Source organism: Natator depressus, chromosome 27 (genome assembly GCF_965152275.1).
Source record: "Natator depressus isolate rNatDep1 chromosome 27, rNatDep2.hap1, whole genome shotgun sequence".
NCBI lineage: Eukaryota > Metazoa > Chordata > Testudines > Cheloniidae > Natator > Natator depressus.
Window position 1 is genome coordinate 2,877,868 of NC_134260.1, and position 24,894 is coordinate 2,902,761.

The 24,894-nt window shown below is 50.3% G+C and overlaps 1 protein-coding gene across 1 annotated transcript; it reads left to right on the forward strand.

The window, feature by feature from the left end:
- The first annotated feature begins 11,263 nt into the window (after positions 1–11,263).
- CCDC43 (coiled-coil domain containing 43) lies at positions 11,264–24,581 on the forward strand. The gene is made up of 5 exons (XM_074940713.1): positions 11,264–11,534; positions 13,453–13,540; positions 19,343–19,478; positions 20,461–20,519; positions 22,908–24,581. Exons 1-5 carry the CDS (start codon positions 11,268–11,270, stop codon positions 23,093–23,095), a joined length of 738 nt encoding a protein of 245 aa, XP_074796814.1. The 5' UTR covers positions 11,264–11,267; the 3' UTR covers positions 23,096–24,581.
- Positions 24,582–24,894: the final 313 nt, after the last annotated feature.

A 24,894-nucleotide genomic window follows, 5' to 3' on the forward strand; every position in this document is an offset into this window, starting at 1 on the left:
GCCCCGGCCACGCCGCACAGCCCCGGCGGCCCAGAGCGCCCGCCGCCGCCTTCGCCTCACAGCGGCCGCGGCTGCCGATTTAAATTTCCGCCCCGCCCCCTCCGCCGCCGGGCCCAGCCAGCGGTCTACGGCGGCCGGGGAGGGACCAACCGCCCCCCTCCAAAGCCAGCGCCCCCGCCGCGAGAGAGGGCGGGGCCCAGGCCCGGCGCCGGGGGTTGGGCCCCTCCCACCCCACGCGCCCAGCGCCCGGGCCGGCGCCGCCGCACGACGTGCTGGCGTCACGGCAGCGCGAGGGCGCCGGCCCGGGGGCGGTTTCCTTTCGGGCGGGCCGGGCCGCTGGGCCGCAGGAGAGCTGGCGTCTCCCCGCCCTTCGCACGCGGGTCCCGGCGGCGGCCGCGGGGGCCGGGCGGGGTCAAGCGCCGCAGGGGCCAGGGGCTCCGGGCCTTTGCTGGCGGGAGGCGGGGTCCGTGCAGCAGCCGCGGGGCTCAGCTCCCGCCCGTCGGGCCCCGCTCCGGTCTGTCTCACGCCGCGCTCGTCTCGGCAGTGGCCGTAGCGGGCCCTTGGTCGGGGCTGGGGGGCAGAGGCAAGCAGCCGGCTGTGGGGGAGGGAAGCCCATGCCGGTGCTGCCTCCGCGGGACTCTCCTTGTTCTGTGGCCGAGTCTCCTCGGGCTGTCAAGCTGGCACTCATCGCCGGGCCTAAATTCACGTTAGTTTTCCTTTATGCTGCTTTTCATCTGAGGCTCCCGGAGCCCTTTGCAGGGAAACGGCATTCTCCCCATTTAACGGATGGGGAAATTAGGTGCTAAGGGACTGCAGTGACTTCCCCCAAGGCAGGGGAGCGAGTCAGGTCCCGACTCGCAGTCCTGTGCCCCTTCCACTGGGCCGCATCACCTCGTTTCTTTAACAGGTAGAGCAGATAACACACTGACGCTCGCTGCAGATCAGAACGTGGGGAATTCAGGATGCTGTTGGGAAATCCGTATCTGGTGATAAACAGGTAGCTTTGGGTCAAGGTGAAACACTGCAAGTGAGGACTGTAGTTTCTGCAGGCCCCATCTACCCACTCAGAAGAAGGTGCTGCATTGCACGCTTTGATCTGTTGTTGCCACAGGACACAGTACAGCATTACAAATGAGTGTGGCTTTGTATAACTTAGGGGCAGCTTTTGGGCACTGAACAGGGAGATAGAGACCTAAGTTCTATTTCTGGCTCTGCTGCTAACTTCTGAATGACCACAGGCAAGTAAGTCACTTCCCCTCTCTGTGCCTCAATTTCCCTATTTCTGAAAGTGGGGAACAAAGATACTGTCTCATCTTTGCAAAGCAGTATAATTTAAGGACTAAGTATTATTGTCTATTTAAATCTATCCTGACATTACCTAATCTGTCTTTCCCACTTTTAACTATACCTAAATCAACCTATTCCAGCTTTACCTACCCACCTACCTTTCTGTTCCTCCAAGCTTTATCCAATCTATCGGTTCATCCCAAATGTATCTATCCCCTCTTTATCTGATCCATCTGTCTATCCATTTATCCATCTATTCATTCATTCCTCTGTCCATCTATCTATTCAAGTGAGAGAGAAGGTATCAGAGTGTCACAGATTGGAATTATCATAGACTCAGAATATCAGGGTTGGAAGGGACCTCAGGAGGTCATCTAGTCCAACCCCTGCTCAGAGCAGGACCAATCCCCAATTAAATCATCCCAGACAGGGCTTTGTCAAGCCTGACCTTAAAAATATCTAAGGAAGGAGATTCCACCACCTCCCTAGGTAACGTATTCCAGTGTTTCACCACCCTCCTAGTGAAAAAGTTTTTCCTAATAGCCAACCTAAACCTCCCCCACTGCAACTTGAGACCATTACTCCTTGTTCTGTCATCAGCTGCCACTGAGAACAGTCTAGATCCATCCTCTTTGGAATCCCCTTTCAGGTAGTTGAAAGCAGCTATCAAATCCCCCCTCATTCTTCTCTTCCGCAGACTAAATAATCCCAGTTCCCTCAGCCTCTCCTCATAAGTCATGTGTTCCAGTCCCCTAATCATTTTTGTTGCCCTCCGTTGGACGTTTTCCAGTTTTTCCACATCCTTCTTGTAGTGTGGGGCCCAAAACTGGACACAGTACTCCAGATGAGGCTTCACCAATGTCGAATAGAGGGGAATGATCACGTCCCTCGATCTGCTGGCAATGCCCCTACGTATACATCCCAAAATGCCATTGGTCTTCTTGGCAACAAGGGCACACTGTTGACTCATATCCAGCTTCTCGTCCACTGTAACCTCTAGGTCCTTTTCTGCAGAACTGCTGCCAAGCCATTCGGTCTCTAGTCTGTAGTGGTGCACTGGATTCTTCCGTCCTAAGTGCAGGACTCTCACTTGTCCTTGTTGAACCTCATCAGATTTCTTTTGGCCCAATCCTCTAATTTGTCTAGGTCCCTCTGTATCCTATCCCTACCCTCCAGCTTATCTACCTCTCTTCCCAGTTTAGTGTCATCTGCAAACTTGCTGAGAGTGCAATCCACACCATCCTCCACACCATTTATGAAGATATTGAACAAAACCGGCCCGAGGACCTACCCTTGGGGCACTCCACTTGATACCGGCTGCCAACTAAAACATGGAGCCATTGATCACTACCCGTTGAGCCCGACAATCTAGCCAGCTTTCTATCCACTTTATAGTCCATTCATCCAGCCCATACTTCTTTAACTTGCTGGCAAGAATACTGTGGGAGACAGTGTCAAAAGCTTTGCTAAAGTCAAGGAACAACACGTCCGCTGCTTTCCCCTCATCCACAGAGCCAGTTATCTCATCATAGAAGGCAATTAGATTAGTCAGGCATGACTTGCCCTTGGTGAATCCATGCTGACTGTTCCTGATCACTTTCCTCTCCTCGAAGTGCTTCAGAATGGATTCCTTGAGGACCTGCTCCATGACTTTTCCAGGGACTGAGATGAGGCTGACTGGCCTGTAGTTCCCAGGATCCTCCTTTTTCCCTTTTTTAAAGATGGGCACTACATTAGCCTTTTTCCAGTCGTCCGGGACTTCCCCCTATCGCCATGAGTTTTCAAAGATAATGGCCAATGGCTCTGCAATCACATCCGCCAACTCCTTTAGCACTCTCGGATGCAGCGCATCTGGCCCCATGGACTTGTGCTCATCCATCTTTTCTAAATAGTCCCTAACCACTTCTTTTTCCACGGAGGGCTGGTCACCTCCTCTCCATGCTTTGCTGCCCAGTGCAGCAGTCTGGGAGCTGACCTTGTTCGTGAAGACAGAGGCAAAAAAAGCATTGAGTACATTAGCTTTTTCCACATCCTCTGTCACTAGGTTGCCTCCCTCATTCAGTAAGGGGCCCACACTTTCCTTGACTTTCTTCTTGCTGCTAACATACCTGAAGAAACCCTTCTTGTTACTCTTAACATCTCTTGCTAGCTGCAACTCCAGGTGTGATTTGGCCTTCCTGATTTCACTCCTGCATTCCCGAGCAATATTTTTATACTCTTCCCTGGTCATTTGTCCAATCTTCCACTTCTTGTAAGCTTCTTTTTTGTGTTCAAGATCAGCAAGGATTTCACTGTTAAGCCAAGCTGGTTGCCTGCCATATTTATTATTCTTTCTACACATCGGGATGATTTGTCCCTGTAACCTCAATAAGGATTCTTTAAAATACAGCCAGATCTCCTGGACTTCTTTCCCCCTCATGTTATTCTGCCAGGGGATCCTGCCCATCAGTTCCCTGAGGGCGTCAAAGTCTGCTTTTCTGAAGTCCAGGGTCTGTATTCTGCTGCTCTCCTTTCTTCCCTGTGTCAGGATCCTGAACTCGACCATCTCATGGTCACTGCCTCCCAGGTTCCCATCCACTTTAGCTTCCCCTACTAATTCTTCCCGGTTTGTGAGCAGCAGGTCAAGAAGAGCTCTGCCCCAGTTGGTTCCTCCAGCACTTGCACCAGGAAATTGTCCCCTACCCTCTCCAAAAACTTCCTGGATTGTCTGTGCACCGCTGTACTGCTCTCCCAGCAGATATCAGAGTGATTGAAGTCTCCCATGAGAACCAGGGCCTGCGATCTAGTAACTTCCCTGAGTTGCCAGAAGAAAGCCTCGTCCACCTCATGCCCCTGGTCCGGAGGTCTATAGCAGACTCCCACCACGACATCACCCTTGTTGCTCACACTTCTAAACTTAATCCAGAGACACTCAGGTTTTTCTGCAGTTTCATACTTGAGCTCTGAGCAGTCATACTGCTCTCTTACATACAGTGCAACTCCCCCACCTTTTCTGCCCTGCCTGTCCTTCCTGAACAGTTTATAACCATCCATGACAGTACTCCAGTCATGTGAGTTATCCCACCAAGTCTCTGTTATTCCAATCACATCATAATTCCTTGACTGTGCCAGGACTTCCAGTTCTCCCTGCTTGTTTCCCAGGCTTCTTGCTTTAGGCACTTGAGATAACTTGCTGATCGTCCCTCTTTCTCAGTATGAGGCAGGACCCCTGCCCTCTCGCATGCTTCTGCTCGTGCTTCCTCCCAGTATCCCACTTTCAGGGCTTTGGTCTCCTTCCCCCGGTGAACTTAGTTTAAAGCCCTCCTCACTAGGTTAGCCAGCCTGCTTGCGAAGATGCTCTTCATTAGGTGGAGCCCGTCTCTGCCTAGCACTCCTCCTTCTTGGAACACCATCCCATGGTCAAAGAATCCAAAGCCTTCTCTCCGACACCACCTGCGTAGCCATTCGTTGACTTCCATGATTCGACAGTCTCTACCCAGGCCTTTTCCTTCCACGGGGAGGATGGACAAGAAGACCACTTGCGCCTCAAACTCCTTTATCCTTCTTCCCAGAGCCACGTAGTGTGCAGTGATCCGCTCAAGGTCATTCTTGGCAGTCTCATGGGTGCCCACGTGGAGAAGCAGGAAGGGGTAGCGATCCGAGGGCTTGATGAGTCTCGACAGTCTCTACGTCACATCGTGAATTCTAGCTCCCGGCAAGCAGGAGACTTCTCGGTTTTCCTGGTTGGGGCAGCAGATAGATGACTCAGTCCCCCTGAGGAGAGAGTCCCCGACCACCACCACCCGCCTCCTTCTCTTGGGAGCGGTGGTCGTGGAACCCCCAACCCTAGGACAGCGCATCTCAGGCCTTCCAATCGGCAGAGTCTCCTTCTGTTCCCTTCCCTCAGATGTATCATCTAGTCCACTCTCCTCATTAGTACCTGTGGAGAGAACATGAAAATGGTTACTTACCTGTATCTGTGTTGCTGGTACATGGACGCTCCCCTTTCTTCTTCTGGAGGTCACATGCTGCCAAATTTTTGTCCCAGATCTGAGGAAGAGCTCTAAGGCAATGTCTACACTATGAAAGTACTCCGATTTTACAGAAGTCGACTTTTGGGAACAGATTGTATAAAGTCGAGTGCATGCATCCACACTAAGCATATTAATTCAGCAGGGTGCGTCCACAGTACCGTGGTAAATGTCGACATTCCGAGCGGTGCACTGTGGGTAGGTATCCCACAGTTCCCGCAGTCCCCGCTGCCCATTGGAATTCTGGGCTGAGCTCCCAATGCCTGATGGGGCCAAAAATTTGTCGTGGGTGGTTATGGGTAAATGTCGTCAGTCAACCATCCCTCCCTCCCTCCCTCCGTGAAAGCAACAGCAGACAATCATTTCGCGCCCTTTTCCCTGGATTGCCCGAGCAGACACCATAGCACAGCAAGTATGGAGCCCGTTCAGCTCACCGCAGCAGTTATGACCATTGTAAACACCTCGCACATTATGGTGCAGTTTATGCAGAACCAGCACCTGAAAAACTGGGCGAGGAGGTGACAGCAGCGCGGTGATGAGGACATGAACACAGATTTCTCTAAAACTGCGGTCCCCAGCAATTTGGAGATCATCGTGTTACTGGGGCAGGCTCATGCCGAGGAATGCCAATTCTGGGCATGGGAAACAAGCACAGACTGGTGGGCCGCGTAGTGTCACAGATTTGGGATGATTCCCAGTGGCTCCGAAACTTTCGCATGCGTAAGGGCACTTTCATGGAACTTTGTGACTCGCTTTCTCCTGCCCTGAAGTGCAAGAATACCAAGATGAGAGCAGCCCTCACAGTTCACAAGTGAGTGGCAATAGCCCTGTGGAAGCTTGCAATGCCAGACAGCTACCAGTCAATTGGTAATCAATTTGGAGTGGGCAAATCTACTGTGGGGGTTGCTGTGATGCAAGTAGCCAACGCAATCATTGAGCTGCTGCTATCAAAGGTAGTGACCCTGGGAACTGTGCAGGTCATTGTGGATGGCTTTGCTGCAATGGGATTCCCTAACCGTGGTGGGGCTATAGATGGAACCCATATCCCTATCTTGGGACCAGACCACCAGGGCAGCCAGTACATAAACCGCAAGGGGTACTTTTCAATGGTGCTGCAACCACTGGTGGATCACAAAGGACATTTCATCAACATCAACGTGGGATGGCCGGGAAAGGTTCATGATGCTCGCGTCTTCAGGAACTCTGGTCTGTTTAAATGGCTTCAGGAAGGGATTTACTTCCCAGACCAGAAAATAACCGTTAGGGATGTTGAAATGCCTATAGTTATCCTTGGGGACCCAGCCTACCTCTTAATGCCCTGGCTCACGAAGCCGTACATAGGCACCCTGGACAGGAGTCAGGAGCTGTTCAACTATAGGCTGAGGAAGTGCAGAATGGTGGTAGAACGTGCATTTGGACGTTTAAAAGCGCGCTGGCACAGTTTACTGACTTGGTTAGACCTCAGCGCAACCAACATTCCCATTGTTATTGCTGCTTGCTGTGCGCTCCACAATCTCTGAGAGAGTAAGGGGGAGACGTTTATGGCAGGGTGGGAGGTTGAGGCAAATCGCCTGACCGCTGATTTCAAGCAGCCGGACACCTGGGCGGTTAGAAGAGCACAGCAGGAAGCGCTGCACATCAGAGAAGCTTTGAAAACCAGTTTCATGACTGGCCAGGGTACTGTGTGACAGTTGTGTTTGTTTCTCCTTGATGAAAACCTGCCCCCTTGGTTCACTCTACTTCCCTGTAAGCCAACCGCCCTCCTGCCTTCGATCACAGCTTGCTTGCAAAGGAAATAAAGTCACTATCGTTTAAAAAACATGTATTCTTTATTAATTGATTGTAAAAATAGGGAGATAACTCACAAGGTAGCCCGGGTGGGGTGTGGGAGGAGGGTAGGAGGGAAGGAAAAGGCCACTTTAAAACTGCTTGAATGCCAGCCTTCTGTTGCTTGGGCTGTCTACTGGGGTGGAGTGGTTGGGTGCCCAGAGGGCCCCCCCCGTGTGTTCTTGGGCGTCTGGTTGAGGAGGCTATGGAACTTGGGGAGGAGGGAGGGCGGTTAAACGGGCTGCAGCAGCAGTCTGTGATCCTGCTGCCGTTCATGAACCTCCACCAGACGCCGGAGCACGTCCCTTTGATCCCGCAGTAGCCCCAGCGTTGCATCCTGCCTCCTCCGACCTTCCTGCCACCACCTCTCCTCACGTTCATTGGTCACTTTCCTGTACTCTGCTGTTGTGTCCCTCCATGCATTCTGCTGAGCTCTGTCAGTGCCGGACGACTGCGTGAGCTCAGAGAACATTTCATCGTGTGTGTGTTTTTTTCACTGCCTCATCTGAGATAGCCTTTGGGGCGGAGGAGGGAGGCTTGAAACATTTGCAGCTGCGGGAGACAAAAAAGGGAGTGAAGTATTTTAAAAGATACATTTTACAGAACAATGGCTATACTCTTTCACGGTGAACAACACTATTCACATTACATAGCACATGTGATTTTGGTATAAGGTCACAGTTTGAATCTTATATTGAGTGCCTGCGGCTTTGGTGATAGAGATCACACATGCAGTGCTGGGCAACAGAATTCGGCTTGCAGGCGGTCATGGTAAGCCATAGTCTTTCGGTTTCTGCAACCTTCATAACAGCAGCGCCCTCCTCTCCCATACTAAGCAAAGCCCGTTGAGTTGGCCATTTAGTGCTGTGGTTTTCCTGTTAACGTGCAGCAGCAGAAACCAAACTAACCCCCCCTCCATCCAATTATCTGGGATGATCGCTTTACCCCTCACCCCACTGAGTGGCTGGTATCAGGGAAAATCCCTGCTAGCCAAACACGAACAGCTCAGTGCCAATGCCCCCCCCCCGCGTGGCTAACTGCGGGGAGGATTTCTTTTCAGCCACAGGCAAACAGTCCAGTAGGACGGCCACCTCTGTATGTCCCCTTAATTAAATTCCCCTATTTCAACCAGGTTACCATGAACGATATCACTCTCCTGAGGATAATACAGAGAGATAAAGAATGGATGTTGCTTGAATGCCAGCAAACACCGGGACCATACGCTGCCAGGCTTTGTCATGCAATGATACCAGATTACTTGCTACTAGCTTGGCAAGGTAAAGTGTCCTACCATGGAGGACGGAATAAGGCTGCTCTCCCCAGAAACCTTCTGCAAAGGCTTTTAGAGTACCTCCAGGAGAGCTTCATGGAGATGTCCCTGGAGGATTTCTGCTCCATCCCCAGACACGTTAACAGACTTTTCCAGTAGCTGTACTGGCCATGAATGCATCCCAAGTCCTCAGGGCTACTTAATCATTAAAAAATGCTTGCTTTTATAACATGTATTATATTTAAAAAGGTACACTCACCAGAGGTCCCTTCTCTGATGTCGTTGGGTTGGGAGGGTATTTCAGTCAGGGTGATAAAAAGATCCTGGCTGTCAGGGAGAACGGTGTGCTGTGTGTGCTCTCCTCAGGCTCGTCCTCCTCCTCCTCATCTTCCCTGTTCACAAAATCCTCGGCCATGGCAGAGAGTACCCCATCATCGGAGTCCACGGACAGGGGTGGGGTAGTGGTGGCGGCCCCCCCTAGAATTGCATGCAGCTCAGCGTAGAAGCGGCAAGTCTGGGGCTCTGTCCCAGAGCATCGGTTTGATTCTTTGGTTTTCTGGTACGCTTGTCTGAGCTCCTTAAGTTTCACGCGGCACTGTGTTGCACCCCTGCTGTAGCCTCTGTCCCGCATGGCCTCGGAGATTTTTTGAAATGTTTTGGCATTTCGTCTTTCGGAACGGAGTTCTGATAGCACGGATTCCTCTCCCCATACAGCGATCAGATCCAGCACCTCCCGTTGGGTCCATGCTGGAGCTCTTTTTCAATTCTGGGACTGCATGGTCACCTGTGCTGATGAGCTTGCCTGGCCAAACAGGAAATGAGATTCAAAAGTTCCCGGGGCTTTTCCTGTACACCTGGCCAGTGCATCCGAGTTCAGAGTGCTGTCCAGAGCAGTCACAGTGGTGCACTGTGGGATAGCTCCCGGAGGCCAATACCGTCGAATTGCATCCACAGTAACCCTAATTCGAAACGGCGATGTCGATTTCACCACTAATCCCTTCATTGGGGAGGAGTACAGAAATCGGTTTTAAGAGCCTTTTATGTCGAAAAAAATGGATTCGTTTTGTGGACCAGTGCAGGGTTAATTTGATTTAACGCTGCTAAATCCAACATAAACTCGTAGTGTAGACCAGGCCTAAAGCTCGTCTCTCTCACCAAGCTAATGTCTCTAACATCCTGGGAACGACATGGCTCCGCAACACTACACATCCACCCAGCTGTCCAGCCAGTCATATGTCTGTCCATCTGTCTAGTTACCCAGCCATGTATCTATTTGTCCAGCCATCCAGCCACCCAGCCATGTGTCTGTCTGGCCAGCCATCTAGCTACCCAACTGTGTGTCTGTCCATTCAGACAGCCGTCTAGCTAGCCAGCCATCTGTCTGTCTGTCCAGCCAACCATCTAGCTACCCAGCTGTGTGTCTGTCCATCTGTGATAAATGAAGGGGGGGTGGGTACTTCCCTTTTATGGACCCAGCCAGCCATTTAGCTATAAAATCCCTCTTAGTATCATAGAATATCAGGGTTGGAAGGGACCTCAGGAGGTCATCTAGTCCAACCCCCTGCTCAAAGCAGGACCAATCCCCAATTTTTGCCCTGATCCCTAAATGACCTGATCCCTAAATGACCGAAATTGAACTCACAACCCTGGGTTTAGCAAGCCAATGCTCAAACCACTGAGCTATCCCTCCCCCCCAGTATCTGTTCTCTACTTGCTTTACCTGTAAAGGGTTAATGGTCACTGGTATGCATAGGTAAAAGGGAGTGAGTGAGCACCTGGCCAAAAGAGCCAATGGGAAGGCTAGAACTTTTTAAAATTGAAACAAGACTCCCCTTTTGTCTGTCTGTTGTTCTCGGGGAGAAGCAGCGACAGGGCTGGAACTATGCTGTAAGAAGCTTGGGACCAGATATGAAAAATCATCTGAATCATACCTAGAAACTACTCACTTGAACCCCTCAGATATGTAAGTAGATCATGAAATGTCTAGGAAGACGTGATTAGGTTTATTTCTTTTTATTTCTTTATGACTTGTGGAGTCCTCTGTGCTAACCCCCAAATGCTTTTGTTTTGTTTGTAACCTTTAAGCTGGATCTCAAGAAGGTTATTCTTGATGCTTAATTCTTGTAAGTGGGTTTTTTAAATCTAGCAATAGGTTGAGTTTTCAAATGTATTTACTTTCTTTTTGTTTTTAATTAATCTTTTTTTTAAGAACAGGATTGGATTTTGTGTCCTAAGAGGTTTGTGCACAGGTTCTTTAATTAGCTGGTGGCAACAGCTGATTTCCTTTGTTTTCTTTCTCAGCTCCTCCATGGATAGGGGGTGAAAGGGCTTGGGGGTACCCCACAGGAAGGAATTCCCAAGTGCCCCTTCCTGGGTTCTCAAAGGGGGTTTTGCACTTGGGTGGTGGCAGCATCAACCCATCCAAGGTCAGAGAAAACCTGTAACCTTGGGAGTTTAATACAAGCCTGGAGTGGCCAGTATTAATTTTTAGAATCCTTGCGGGCCCCACCTTCTGCACTCGGAAATGCCAGAGCGGGGAATTAGCCTTGACATTGTCCGTCCAGCCAGCTGTCTAGCGAGCCAGCCGTGTGTCTGTCCATCCCCGCCCCGGGCAGCCCTCTAGCTAGCCAGCCGTGTGTCTGTCTGTCTGTCCATCCCCGCCCCGGGCAGCCCTCTAGCGAGCCAGCCGTGTGTCTGTCCGTGCCCCCTCGCCCCGGCAGCCGTGTGTCTGTCCCTGTGCCGGGCAGGGGGAAGATACAGGACGGGCTCCAGGTGCCGGGACACAAGCAATTTGGCCCAAGCGGCTGCCGTAGTCTGGGCGAGGGCGGGGGGGTGCTAAAGCTCCCGTGAGCCTCCTGTGCCCAGGGCTGCGCATGCCCGAGCCCCTGCGTATGGGCAGAGAGGGACCTTCGGCGGCCCGCGTGTGGCGCTTTCGACCCGCCCGCTCCAAGATGGCGGCGCCCAGCGGCGGGGAGGCGGCGGCCGGGCCGGGCGGCTTCGAGCCGTGGCTGGCGGGGCGGCTGGACGCGCTGGGGCTGGACCGGGCTGTCTACGCCACCTACATCCAGGGGCTGCTCCGGGAGGAGGAGAGCGACGAGGAGCGGCTGGACGCGCTGCGCGGGGTCCTGGCCGCCTGCCTGGTGAGGAGGCGGCGAGGCCGGGGCCTTCCCCGACCGCCGGGGGCTGGGAGCGATGGGGGCGGGGGGCTGGGAGGACTTATCCCCCCCCGACCACTGGGGGGGGCTGGAACCGGGGGGGGGGGCAGCTCACCACCCCCCCCCCCCGCCCAGTCTCTTCTGCGTGTTAATTCCTCCCTGGATCTGACCCCCTCAGGGCTTGAGACCCCGGGGGATGTTAACCCCCAGCCCTGACGCCCGAAGACCCTGAAGGCATCCCCACGTGAGCTCTGAATTGCCTCACTTGTGTTGATACGGTACCCCAGTCCTGGGGTCCATCCTCTTGATGATTATTAGTCCCCATCCCCAACATCCTTTTTCTTGTACCTCTGTCTCTGGGCTCTGGTCCTCTGTTAAACCCTGACTTGTGTCTTTTCAGACTGTCCCCTGGTAGGGTTAAATCCCGGGACCCATGTGGCTATTCTGTGTCTTGTTATTATCTCCCTGACCTTGCCCTCTCTGGATATACCCTGGGACTTTCCTTCCCACTCCCCTGATACTCTCTCTTCCTTTGACTGGTTTGCTTTGTCCCATGGGAAGAGCTTAGTCCTGATTGACCTCTCTGTTTTTTCCGAGGCTCCATGCAATTGTCTGTTTATAAGGTTGGATGCTCTAGGTTTTGCAATTCTGCTCATTTATCGGCTTATATAGGGTTAAATTGCCTTTGATTCTGAGTCAAATAACATGGTATTGTAATAGGCCCTTAAAACTACATAAGAAAAACATATGGTCTGTCATGATCATCTGTCCACTGAGAAACACTCAAGATCTAACTGTTGGACTGATGAATATATCTGTTTCTGAACTTCAGGGTCATTAGCCAGTGAGTCTGGTGAGCTGTCAGATGAGATTCCTGTAGACCAGAGGTCGGCAAACCTATGGCATGCGTGCCAAACACGGCATGCGAGCCAATTTTTAATGGCACGCTCTGCCTGCTGGACCTGGGCAGACAGCAGTGTGCCACTAAAAATCCTGCCTGGCCCGGCCCGCTCTTTTCTGCCCCCCCGCCCACTGCGCTCTCCTTGCAGGGCAGGCAATCTTCCCCCTCCCCCCGCCTCTTCCCCCAGCGTGCGGGGTTCCTGCCCCTCCGCCTCTCCCTCCCTGCGGCCCATCAGCTGACGGCCCTTGCTACGGAGGGGGAGAGGGAAAAGCGGAGCTGCAGTGCCTCTCTCTGCTCCGGGGACCTTGGGGAAGGGGGTGGAATCAGGGCATAGCCCCTCCAGCCCCCTGCTGTGAGTCGCTCACCATGGGAAGCAGCTCTCAGCTGGGTTATGCCACACAGCACATCTGGTGCCAATGCTAGTGCTGCCACCAGGGGAGCTGAACTGGCGGAAACAGTAGTGAGATGTTTTAGGCAAAAAATCACTGTGACACTCCTTTAGGCGCTCCCTTTCAGAACAGCGCTCAGGCTGACTGTTGGTGGGAAACTTCTGCCTTGCTGCTGCCCGTGTTGTGCCTGCTCTGCACTGCGGCCAGAGGGTACCACTTGCTAGGGCTATGAACCCAGCACACCCTGCCAGCGCTAAAGTAAGAAAAATACCAGCACAGCATCTCCTGAAATGCTGCCAAGTGATCAAAACCTTTGTGCTGATATTTGTGTGGGGATTATGTGAACGTACACCTGAAGGCTATGATAGATATTTAAACTATGTAAGGGCCTTGGAAAACTTCTCCGTGTTGGCCAAAAGTATGTGTGTGATCCCCAGTTCAACAAAGAATTTAAGAACTGCTTATATCCTATTAACTCTTCATGCTACACTTAAATCTCTACTTCAGGCTTGGCTCTTGCTGTTCTGATTCTTTAGGAGTCTTTTATTCATGCTGATTTTAAAGCAGACTGACTTTCAGTGCAGAAACTGAACATCTCTGTTTTTCTTACTAGGAAGAAGATCTGTTGCCAGATGTCTGCAGGGAAATAGTCGTAAAGTGGTCTGAAGCGCAGAATGTTGGTGTAACAGAAAAGAAAGCAGGTAGTGTTGACGCTTCGCATGTCTTAGTCAAACAGCACGTGTAAGACAAGGGACACTGTCAAGACGAGAATCTTGCACCTAAAACCGCCTAGCTTTGTTAGCAGTAAACCCTGTGATTATTAATCTGGTTGCAAATCTCATTTACTGTTCATTGGCATTGCTGCATTTTTGCCTTTCGCTCTCTGCTTAGAATGGTTGGTTGGTTTTACCGCTGCTGTTTGGGTTCATAGTCCTGCAGGGGGAAGAGTGTGTAAAACCTCCCTTCACAGAAACCTACAGCTTGGGCTACACTTGGGTTTCCATAGGTGCTCAGGCCTGGACCATGCAACCTGCCTTGGAGGGGTTTGCTTCTCTTTGCTTGTTTACAGAAAGATGTAACTAAATTTTACTGGCATAGCTATGTGGTTAGGGGTATGATCGGTATCAAAATGCTTATACCAGTATAGTTTATGTTGATTCCTCAAACTGTCATAAGCTGTATTGGGATAAGCACTTTTATACTGGTATAGGTGTTTAACAAGCACCTTCATGCTTTTGCCCACGTTGCCCCTCATGTCTGGGAGGAGCGCCACGTAAACATCCACAAAGCTACCTCATTATCCTCTTTCAAATCCCGCCTTAAAACTCCTTTGCTGTGATGTTTACAGAAAATTTGAGAATAGTTAAGCAGCTGGTGTGGTGAGATCACAGCCCATCATGAGGACCAGTATTGTGTCAGTGTTTTCTTGTGCTCCCCCTTTCTGTATCCATCTATTATTTCTTGTTTTATACTTTAGATTTTAAGCACTTTGGGGCAGAGTCTTTTTGTTCTGTGTCTGTAAAGCACCAAGCACAGTGGGGTCCTGCTCTGTGATAGACAACACAAATAACTACTCCTGGGGGAATTCTGCACCAAAAAATTAAAAATTTTGCACACACTATTTTAAAATTTGTCAGAATAACACCATATAATCAAACCAGTTTCAATTATTTTTGATCATTTATTTCAGAATATCTGTCAGCAAGTATGTCTGTAACAATACAGACAACAACAAAAATTCAGGAAATGCTTTTTGACAAATAGATTCCTTACTAGGCATATTAATACAATATCTGAGTAATAATTCATTTAAACTACAATCCAGAACTGTATTTCCAGCACCACTCAGAAGCAGTTCAAAGGCTTGGGGGAGTCAGGGGTAATGGAGGGGCTGAGGGAAAGGGAGGTAATTGCTGGGAAGGAGCTTTTGGTGTGGACTCAGTTTTCTCAGAAGGGGTAGGACTAAAGGTCACCTGGCCGGAGGCCCAAGTCACAGGGTGAGGCACGGCCACAACGGCTGTCGGCAGGGGCGCCGGAGGAGAGCTGCTACAGTACCCCCAGCTGTGAGAGGGCATGCCTACAGTCAGGAGACTTCCCCACGCGGCTTCTTGGCATCCAGTAGGATACCCTCGAACAGTTCCTAGGTTTCCCACTTCGATGTTCCCAGGGAATTGTCGACAGCTGCTTTAAGCTTCGGAAATTTGGCCTGTCGGACGTTCCAGGTACGCTTATTGCTGCTTGGTGCCATCTTCTCTTTGCACAAAGCAAATGGAACCAGATCACAATCATTGGTACTGAGGCAACTGCTAATTTTTAGGCCAGCGGCTAACTTTGCTGTCTGTCTCTGGCTGGGTCTGGTATTGTACATCCCTTCCAGCACAGTCTGTCTTTGTTTTGCATTTTTTCTTAGTTCACCTTTCAACAGGCTGCAGTCAACTTTGGTCAACATGATACGGGTAACAGTGCTCCCCTAAGAGCCCATTATGTAAATCAGAGTATTTATTAACAGGGCTTTTCAGCTGTAGATCTCAAAGCACCTCTCAAAGGCGAGTGTCATTTTGACAGGGTGCTCCATTCACCACTCGATGACGCCACCTCCTGGCAGTTTGGAGGATTTGCTGTACCAGGCCCACGCACTGTGCTGTGGCTGCTCCCTGTCTCTCTCTCTGCAGCCCTTCTCTAGTTCCGGGAGCTGCTGTCTCCTCTTCATGACGCAGCCCTCCAGCCAGGTCACTAAGTGGCTTGGCCTTCTGGGATAGAGTCCTTCAAAGCCTTTCTGCCCAAGCGGCGTTAGGCAATCCCATGCCCGCCGCACTGACTCTGTGACTCCTGCCGTGACCCAGACAGTCTGCTAGTTCGCTGTTCCAAGCAGTACCACTTGGCAGCGGGTGGCAAGGAACCCATGCCCACCTTCTGCTCTGGGTTCCAGGCCAGGGCTCTGTAGCAAGCAGTCCAGGTCTGCAGCTTCCCGAACCTTTCTGCTCTCACTCCTGGGCTACTCCTTTCTGCTCTCACTCCTGCTTCCACTCATTCTAGTCAGACTCCTAGGGTCTGCTAGGTCTCAGATTCCTCTCCCCCCTTCCCTCAGGGAGAGTGACTCACTCTTCACCCTGCAGTCTTCTCTGTGGTGCCCATCTCTTGGCTTTATGTAAACCCTGCCTGTTCCCTCAAAGATGAGCTTACTTCCAATTAGCGGCCTCCTCTCCTCTGCTGCTTATTTAGCTGATTGGGCCCACTCGGCCTAATTCAGCTCTCTCAGGGCCAGTGTGGGGAGTACACCATCACAGTCATTAACCCCATTTTACAACTAGCACAATTGAGGTACAGAGAAGTGGCTTCCCCAGCATCAAAGAGCCTTGCACAGTTGTCATGAAATCCGGCCAACCCAGACCTCAGATGTGGATGGAAAAATGTACTGCTATCTTGTTCATCAGATAAAGTAAATAACACTCTGGGGACAAGGGATTGTTTTCACTAACAAGGTCAGCTCCCAGACTGCTGCGCTGGGCATCACAAAATGGGGAAGAGATGGCCAGCCCTCTGTGGAGATAGAGGTGGTTAGGGACTATTTAGAAAAGCTGGACGTGCACAAGTCCATGGGGCCGGACGAGTTGCATCCGAGAGTGCTGAAGGAATTGGCGGCTGTGATTGCAGAGCCCTTGGCCATTATCTTTGAAAACTCGTGGCGAACGGGGGAAGTCCCGGATGACTGGAAAAAGGCTAATGTAGTGCCAATCTTTAAAAAAGGGAAGGAGGAGGAGCCTGGGAACTACAGGCCAGTCAGCCTCACCTCAGTCCCTGGAAAAATCATGGAGCAGGTCCTCAAAGAATCAATCCTGAAGCACTTACATGAGAGGAAAGTGATCAAGAACAGTCAGCATGGATTCACCAAGGGAAGGTCATGCCTGACTAATCTAATCGCCTTTTATGATGAGATTACTGGTTCTGTGGATGAAGGGAAAGCAGTGGATGTATTGTTTCTTGACTTTAGCAAAGCTTTTGACACGGTCTCCCACAGTATTCTTGTCAGCAAGTTAAGGAAGTATGGGCTGGATGAATGCACTATAAGGTGGGTAGAAAGCTGGCTAGGTTGTCGGGCTCAACGGGTAGTGATCAATGGCTCCATGTCTAGTTGGCAGCCGGTGTCAAGTGGAGTGCCCCAGGGGTCAGTCCTGGGGCCGGTTTTGTTCAATATCTTCATAAATGATCTGGAGGATGGTGTGGATTGCACTCTCAGCAAATTTGCGGATGATACTAAACTGGGAGGAGTGGTAGATACGCTGGAGGGCAGGGATAGGATACAGAAGGACCTAGACAAATTGGAGGATTGGACCAAAAGAAATCTGATGAGGTTCAATAAGGATAAGTGCAGGGTCCTACACTTAGGATGGAAGAATCCAATGCACCGCTACAGACTAGGGACCGAATGGGTAGGCAGCAGTTCTGCGGAAAAGGACCTAGGGGTGACAGTGGACGAGAAGCTGGATATGAGTCAGCAGTGTGCCCTTGTTGCCAAGAAGGCCAATGGCATTTTGGGATGTATAAGTAGGGGCATAGCGAGCAGATCGAGGGACGTGATCATTCCCCTCTATTCAACACTGGTGAGGCCTCATCTGGAGTACTGTGTCCAGTTTTGGGCCCCACACTACAAGAAGGATGTGGATAAATTGGAGAGAGTCCAGCGAAGGGCAACAAAAATGATTAGGGGTCTAGAGCACATGACTTATGAGGAGAGGCTGAGGGAGCTGGGATTGTTTAGTCTGCAGAAGAGAAGAATGAGGGGGGATTTGATAGCTGCTTTCAACTACCTGAAAGGGGGTTCCAAAGAGGATGGCTCTAGACTGTTCTCAATGGTAGCAGATGACAGAACGAGGAGTAATGGTCTCAAGTTGCAATGGGGGAGGTTTAGATTGGATATTAGGAAAAACTTTTTCACTAAGAGGGTGGTGAAACACTGGAATGCGTTACCTAGGGAGGTGGTAGAATCTCCTTCCTTAGAGGTTTTTAAGGTCAGGCTTGACAAAGCCCTGGCTGGGATGATTTAACTGGGAATTGGTCCTGCTTCGAGCAGGGGGTTGGACTAGATGACCTTCTGGGGTCCCTTCCAACCCTGATATTCTATGATTCTATGATTGTTACAAGACACATCCTGGCTTATGACTAAATCAGAAACTTCCTTCTCTTTACCATCTCTGCTGTGAACGATACAGGGGTCTGAAACATCGTGAACTGGTTAGATCTCCCATGCAATAGCCTGTCTTCTGACTGGATCAACAAGAGCTTTATTTTCCAGACCATGTCTCTGATGTGGACATTCAGAATGTAGGTAGCAATATATATTTGTACTTTGAAGAACCATCAGGATTTATTGCACTTAGATCCTTATTTTCTTCTTGGCTTTCTAAATCTCTTAACTCTGAGATCGATATCTTTGGAAGAATGCACCTCTTCTGCTGGCCTTTGCCTGGTATTAAGAAGCTGACAGTAAAATTGACTATAAACAAAGGACTGACTTAACTTTTACTGTCTAACTTGAGACAAATGGGGGGGAGGGGGGAGCATAAATTGCATTCGGTGATATGGATTTTTAGAAGTCTTTCAGTTAATAACGTACCATGACAGCAATGCAGGTAAAGAAACTTGTTTACAGGCATGACTGTTAGCTTAAGTGTGCCTTTAAACTGCAAGGGAGAGACCAAGAGCAGAATGGATTTTATTAACTAAATCTTATTAATTTACAAGGATAAATTCCACTAAAATAGTTCTTTGAAGTGGGATTGATTTACGCTGAATGAAGCCATGTGTGTGATCGGGCCACAACTGGTATTACTAAACACGAAGCTCTGTGTTTCAGTAGCCTTTAAGATCCTTACACTGAGGCTGAAATCGAGATCTTGTGAAATGAGGAAATTAACGAGCAGTGAACTTCCCCTCCTCCCCCAGGAGTATTGGGTGCCCACGTATACACGCAGAAGGGGGAACGCTTTCTTTTGAGCCAAAGGTGGTCGGTCTAACCAGATTGCGAGGGTCTGAGCCATTTCCTCGAGCAGCCAGTGGCTTGGATGCCTCAGCTCTGAAATAACCCAACTGCCTTGAGCCACAAGTTCAAGTCTCAGCAGGGTCCAGCTCTGCCCTTCATTTTCTGAAGCACACAGCTAGAGTTCCACACCTTACTTGCTGGGTTACAGGTTTAATGTCCAACCTGTCTGCTCTGTGTGAACACTGAAGATCCCATGGCAGTTTCTGTAAGAGGAGGGATTTCATTGGCCAAAACTCCCCCCCCCCGCCCCGCGTGCTGGTTGACTATCGTGCTCCTCCCCAGAGGTGGCTGCATTTCAGGTGTGCTATACATGTGAAGCATGGTGACTGAAAGGCTTTGCAGAAAGGCACGCCAGCCATGGCCTGTGGAGAAAAGGCCCACGGCCTCTATCGGGCCATGTCGGGCGCCAGCTGCTGGCCATAGCGGAGGCACTCATTAATGCCCTGATTTCTCTCCTTCCCAGATGAGATCCAGGCAATTGCCAGCATGATCGAAAAGCAGGCCCAGATCGTCGTGAAGCCAAAGAAGGTTTCCCAGGACGAGAAGCTGAGGAAAGCTGCCCTCCTGGCCCAGTATGCCAATGTAACAGACGAGGAGGAATATCCTTTCCCTACCACAAGTCCCATGTTGCGAATGTGCTGGCCACCTTCCCAGGCTGCTTTTGAGGGTGAAAGTTTAAATCTGCCTCCCGTGGCTTTCTTGCCCCTTTGGATTTTAGTTAGTGACCTAGAACCACTCAAGCCCCCTTCTATTCTGACGTAGCTGGTTTGGCAGGAGTTGTATCGCTCAGTGTTCTGTGCAGCACAGTCTGAATGAGCCGTGGAAGCAAATCAAAGGCAGGGAACTGTTGCTATGGGAAACTGTTTCATTTTCTGTCACTAGTTTTCCTAATAGTAACATCCTACGTCCTGCTAGATCAAAGCAGAGCAGATCATTGAACTTGATTCCTTGCCTCTGGCAGCAGCTACTCCCTGATGTTTTGGAGGAGGGTGTAAAAAGGGCTCTAATGTGCCTAGCTAATTGTGCAGTGCAGGTTTGGGTAGCAGTGGGCAGAGACTTCCTGCCCCCCGCTGTGCACTGACTTTGGCATCCACCACCTCCACCCCAGACCCCAGCAACAATATGGGCTGGGCCGCCACCTGCAATAGCGTGTGAGATCGGTTCATGGAAGCCGTTTCCAGAAATAGAATGGGCTGGTCACAGCAGTCTGCTCAGCTAATGTGTCGTATGCAGCCTTCGCTTTCGGCAGAAGACTGTCAAGCGGCTCCTCTGCCAGGAGTGAATAGGTGGGCTCTTCGTGTGGGCGGAGGGCAGGCTTTCCTGTGGAGAGCTGGGTGTATTAAAATAAAGGGACTCTTACCTGGCGTTAGAGCTGAGGAAAAGGAGTTCGGACTCCTGGCTTCCATTCCTCACTCTGCGGGACACTGAGCAAGTCCCTTGATCAGTCTGTGCCAGCCCCTGGCACCTCACCAGTTTTGTTGAAAGAATGAATGTCACACGTGTTTTGAGATCCTGGGACAAAGGAGAGACTCGAGGTGCAAAGTTTCATTGATAGTCTCCAAGTTTCCTTAGTTCTCTCACTGGAGCAGATGAACAGGACGGATCCACTGCAGCAGCACTAACGATTGGATCAGAAAAATGTATCCTTTTAAAATCCCAGCTTGCTAGCCACAGGGGCTTTTCTGGAAGGACTGTAAGTTCTGCATTGAATTTCCCTTTGTCCTGTCTCTGAGCTGGCACTAGCTGCTGGGTTTGGCTTGTTAAACTCGAACCGTGGTGTTTCCAGAAGTGCCCTGTGTCAGCCTGACTTTGCTCCCATGAAGTCCAAGGTAAATCTGCTGATTTCAGTGGGGGCGGAGTTGGGCCAATACTAAACACTCTCGAAAAACTTAGGGTGGGGTTTTCAGAGAGGACAGAAGCAATTCGTGTGACTCCTCCATAACCAGTGGGACAGCTGGAATTCTAGTTCTACCCTCCACATCCACAATGTCAAACTCCACCTAGCTGTGTTTACAGTTAGAGAGCCAATTAATCAAGTTATCAAGGGGCAACTGTTGCTCATAACTCATGTGTCAAGAAGTTAAAAGTATCCTGCTCTCAGCTCTGCGTAGCCATGGCTGTAAATCACACCGTGTGCTGGGGCTCATGTTCCAGCTGGCGAGGTGAAATAACGTAGGCCTTTGCACTGTGTAAGATACAAAGGGAAGTGAGTTTAAAGGTGACTTGCCATGGAACAACACGGCATCGGTGCCCTCACGTCCTTCCTGATGTATAAAAATCTGAAAGTTACCATTTGCCCACTGTTGGGTTTTGTTACCTTGGAAATGCAGCTCTTCCCTGCATACCCAAGAGGAATGACTTCTTCAGATCATTACCCTCTTAGTAACCACATTTCACTTAAGCATCCAGCACTCACGGGGGTGGAAGGGCACTCCTTGACAGATTCAGCTCCCCACTTCAGTTACACAAGGAGAGAGCCCAAGCCACGTCTGGGGCAGGCTCACAACTGATGCAAATCATCTGAGCTCCTTTGAAGTCAGTGGAGCTGATTTACCCCAGCTGAGGATCTGCCCCTGTTGGGAGGTGCTTGTACAACTCTGCACAGTGCTTTGTACTGCTATCTTTCGATGTGTTTAGAAACAACCTGGTTAGTGGTACAAACCCGCTGGCATGGCTAAAGTTATATGGTTAGTCACAGTTGTACGCTAGGCCAGGATGAGACCTCTATATGGCTATCACTGTGCCCACGGAAGGGGGTCGTACCACTTTACCTATTTATTTAGATTTTAAAATAATTAAAATGCTGCTTTTCCAAGGCTTTGCCCTAATATTAACAGACAGTACATAAAAATCCCATTAGCTGCCACAGGTACTGGCCACCTGTCACCATCTCAGTTTTTAAGATGTACTGTTAAGGGTACAAACCCTGGGCAGTCCAGCTCTTAGTATCTCAGAGCAACACATACTCTTCCAGCAAAAGAGGGGTGTAACCAGATTGCCATTCCTGATTGTTCTAATGTAAAAACCAAGCAGCACCTCCCTTGCTCTGCCCTCTGCCCCAAACTTTCAGGCTTACGTCATAAAGAAGCAAAAGCCAAGGGCACAAATCCATTCCCTCCCTTTGCACATCACCTGTAGCAGAAGCCATGGCCACTAGTATGTGAGCGCTGTTACTCAGCGGAGCAGAGTTCTGACCAGGTGAATGGGGCATGACAAGTCTGAGCAGCGTGGGCAGCCAGGTTCCATGTGCTGCTAGATGGGAGCCACCAGGGCTTAGGGAGGCAAATCCTCTTCACCCCGGCCACAGCAAAGCAGTAGCCCCTATGGCAGTGCCATGGATGTGGTTCAGCAAGGCAGGAGAGATTCTGGGGCCCTGAGCAGGGGGCATAAAAAGTCGCTGTCCATAGCATCACCACACCCTAGCACACCGGGGTTTGGGGGAGCCCAGGAGTGGGGCTGGTGGAACTGCTAGCTAGTCCCCTCACCCCATGAAACTGTAGTGCAGGAGCCAGGAAGGCTGTTCATGGTCACAGCTGTGAAAAAACACTGCTCAGCAATCTGAGGGAGAATCTCTTTCCTGGCCCTTATGGCAGCCCTCTGCGAGTGGCTGAGGGGCTCTGGGGGTGCACTGGGCTAGCATCTGGCAGACTGTGAAGTGAGAGAATCTTCTCTGAAGAGCGGCTTCCATACATGCTGCTTTCCTAGGCCCACAGCAGTGGAGCACAGCTTGGCTGCATGTAGCACCTGGATGGAGAAGCCACCTTTAAGTTTCTGCTTTCTGTGGGGGTCCACTGCAAAGCAGACATGGAGAGAGTGCAGTGTGGACTGCTGACCATGGTAACGGAAAGCTGCAATATTAGGTGCTACTGGAAAGTGTGAGGGGTGGGTCTGGAATAAGGCAGCCCCCACTACAGCCTGCATGCACTGACTTCTACACACCACTTTATATATACCCATGGGGAGAGAGCCCGGGGACCTACATGAGCCCAGCCAAAGCATGTCCTTCATCCTCCTTACCTCGAAACCAGCGCTGTTCCGTAACACAAATGTGGAGGGTGTCTTAAACGCGAGGAAGCTGGAGAGAGATTCTCTGCGGGACGAGTCCCAGAAGAAAAAAGAGCAAGACAAACACCAGCGAGAGAAGGACAAGCTAGCCAAGCAGGAGCGGAAGGAGAAGGAGAAGAAGAGGACACAGAAGGGCGAGCGGAAGCGATAGCTGGGATTTTTCCTGTTGGACTCCTTCAAAGGATAGAATAAATTATGCATAGGGGGTGTTTTAAAGAAAACAACAGAAACTCTGGGCAGGTGGCTGGCATGTGGGTCTTGGAAGCATTTTCCCTTTTGTTTACACAGCAAAAAAACAAAAACTGCAAACACTGAAATGCAAAATGTACCATGTGCTTGTGGTGTCACGTGTGCTGGTCAGTTGTTGTGGCCAATGTCTGTACCAAAGAACTGTGAAGTGGCTGCATTAGGTTTTAAAATGTCATATTTTACTTTTGACAACTTAAACACAGGGGGAAGCTGTTGAAGGAGCTTAAACTTCTGCCTCCTCTTATTGCCCCAGGACCTGCAGGAAAGTCGTGCTGCTGGGGGTGAGCGTAAGCAAAGTCCCATTTCCAAGGCATGTCCTGGGGCCTTTGATACTGAGGAGGAGCTGCTATCAGGTGGATGTGTATTGTTTGACTAGCCTGAGCAAATGGCCTTTTCTTGGACAGTGAAGAGTCTGTGATTTCTCCTCAGTGGGGGTGAAGGCAAGGGTTTGTGCCTGAGCTGGGAGCAGGTCACATTTATTGCCGCAAGACTGAGAAGTAAAGCCCCAGGGAATGTAGGGCTAAGAAACAGGCTGGAAAAGGTGATAACTGGAGCAATTGCCTATGGGCTCATTCTGATCCTGTTTCACACAAGAGGGCCCCTGTACTGGGGAAGTGCCCTTGTACCGTCTAGGTTATACTAAGCAGCACTAGAAACATTCTGCATTTTAATATCACCATAAGCCTTGATGCTGGTAAGCTGAAGATCAGTTGTTGTCTCGGGACTGTGTGGGAGGCTGTTGTGCGGGTTGAAAAAAGTCTCATGGGGTTTGTCTGTCCTAGGACTTTTTTTCTTAAAATTTCCTACAGTTGCTCCAAGTGCTAGCACCAGTGGGTGTACCAGAATATACTGGGTGCTGCTCTTCTACTCCAGTGTTGCCTAACTCTGCTTGGAGCAGCTCTAGAAAGAATGGTGGTCACAGTGCTGCTGGCCTGTCAGCACCGTGTCTCGTCTAGCACTCCCACGGGTGGAGCTGTGGCAGTAGGCCAGCCGTGGGGCTGTTTCTGCTGACAAGTTAATGGCTGGTGATCAGTGGCTTTCAGCCTTTCCCCTGAAAAGCTTATCAGGCTCCTGCAAAGATACACAACTTAGGTGTCCTAAACTGTGTTTGTGGGTGGTCAGAGACTTGCTTTATTTTTCAAGTGGCATGGGAAGACCTAACAATGTGCATCCGCCTTGGCACCTGCAGTCTGTATTCCTTGTCGGGTCAGCATGTGCTACCCTTGCAAACCTCCTTCCTTTGTGACACTAGGCAGCTACTGTTCCTCACTGAATGCTTTCCGCACAAATCTGATTAAAGGGTCGTGTGTTCTGTTCAGCTAACTGCCGGGAGTGTGACTCTCCACCTGTGTTACCTTTTCACTCAGACAATAAAATGGTGCTTGGCTGAGATTAAGGAATGTTTTACTTTTTCCTGGCTCCATTCCCCTAGAACCAGAGCACTACAGCAAATAAGTGTGAACATCTTCCACATTACACCCACTCTCCCTCAAATAAAACAATGTTTGCTGCTGCTTCTGATTTCTTCTAAAATATCCAAAGCATTTTAAAACATATTATATGCTGCAGAGTGTAGGTAGGTACAATGAAAAATAATTTGCATATTTTAGTTACTGTACCACATATGGTCTAGCTTCACCCCCATGGTATCATAGATGAACTCAATGGATTTACATCATGGGCGAGTTTGGCACGTTTTAT

Excerpts from the sequence above, each read along its gene's own strand:
- CCDC43 (XM_074940713.1), top strand. The coding sequence starts at position 11,268 with ATGCCCGAGCCCCTGCGTATGGGCAGAGAGGGACCTTCGGCGGCCCGC. Across the intron at positions 19,479-20,460 it reads AATGTAACAGACGAGGAGGA|TGGAGCAGATGAACAGGACG; the intron begins ATATCCTTTCCC and ends TAGTTCTCTCAC. Across the intron at positions 20,520-22,907 it reads AACGATTGGATCAGAAAAAT|CGCTGTTCCGTAACACAAAT; the intron begins GTATCCTTTTAA and ends CCTCGAAACCAG.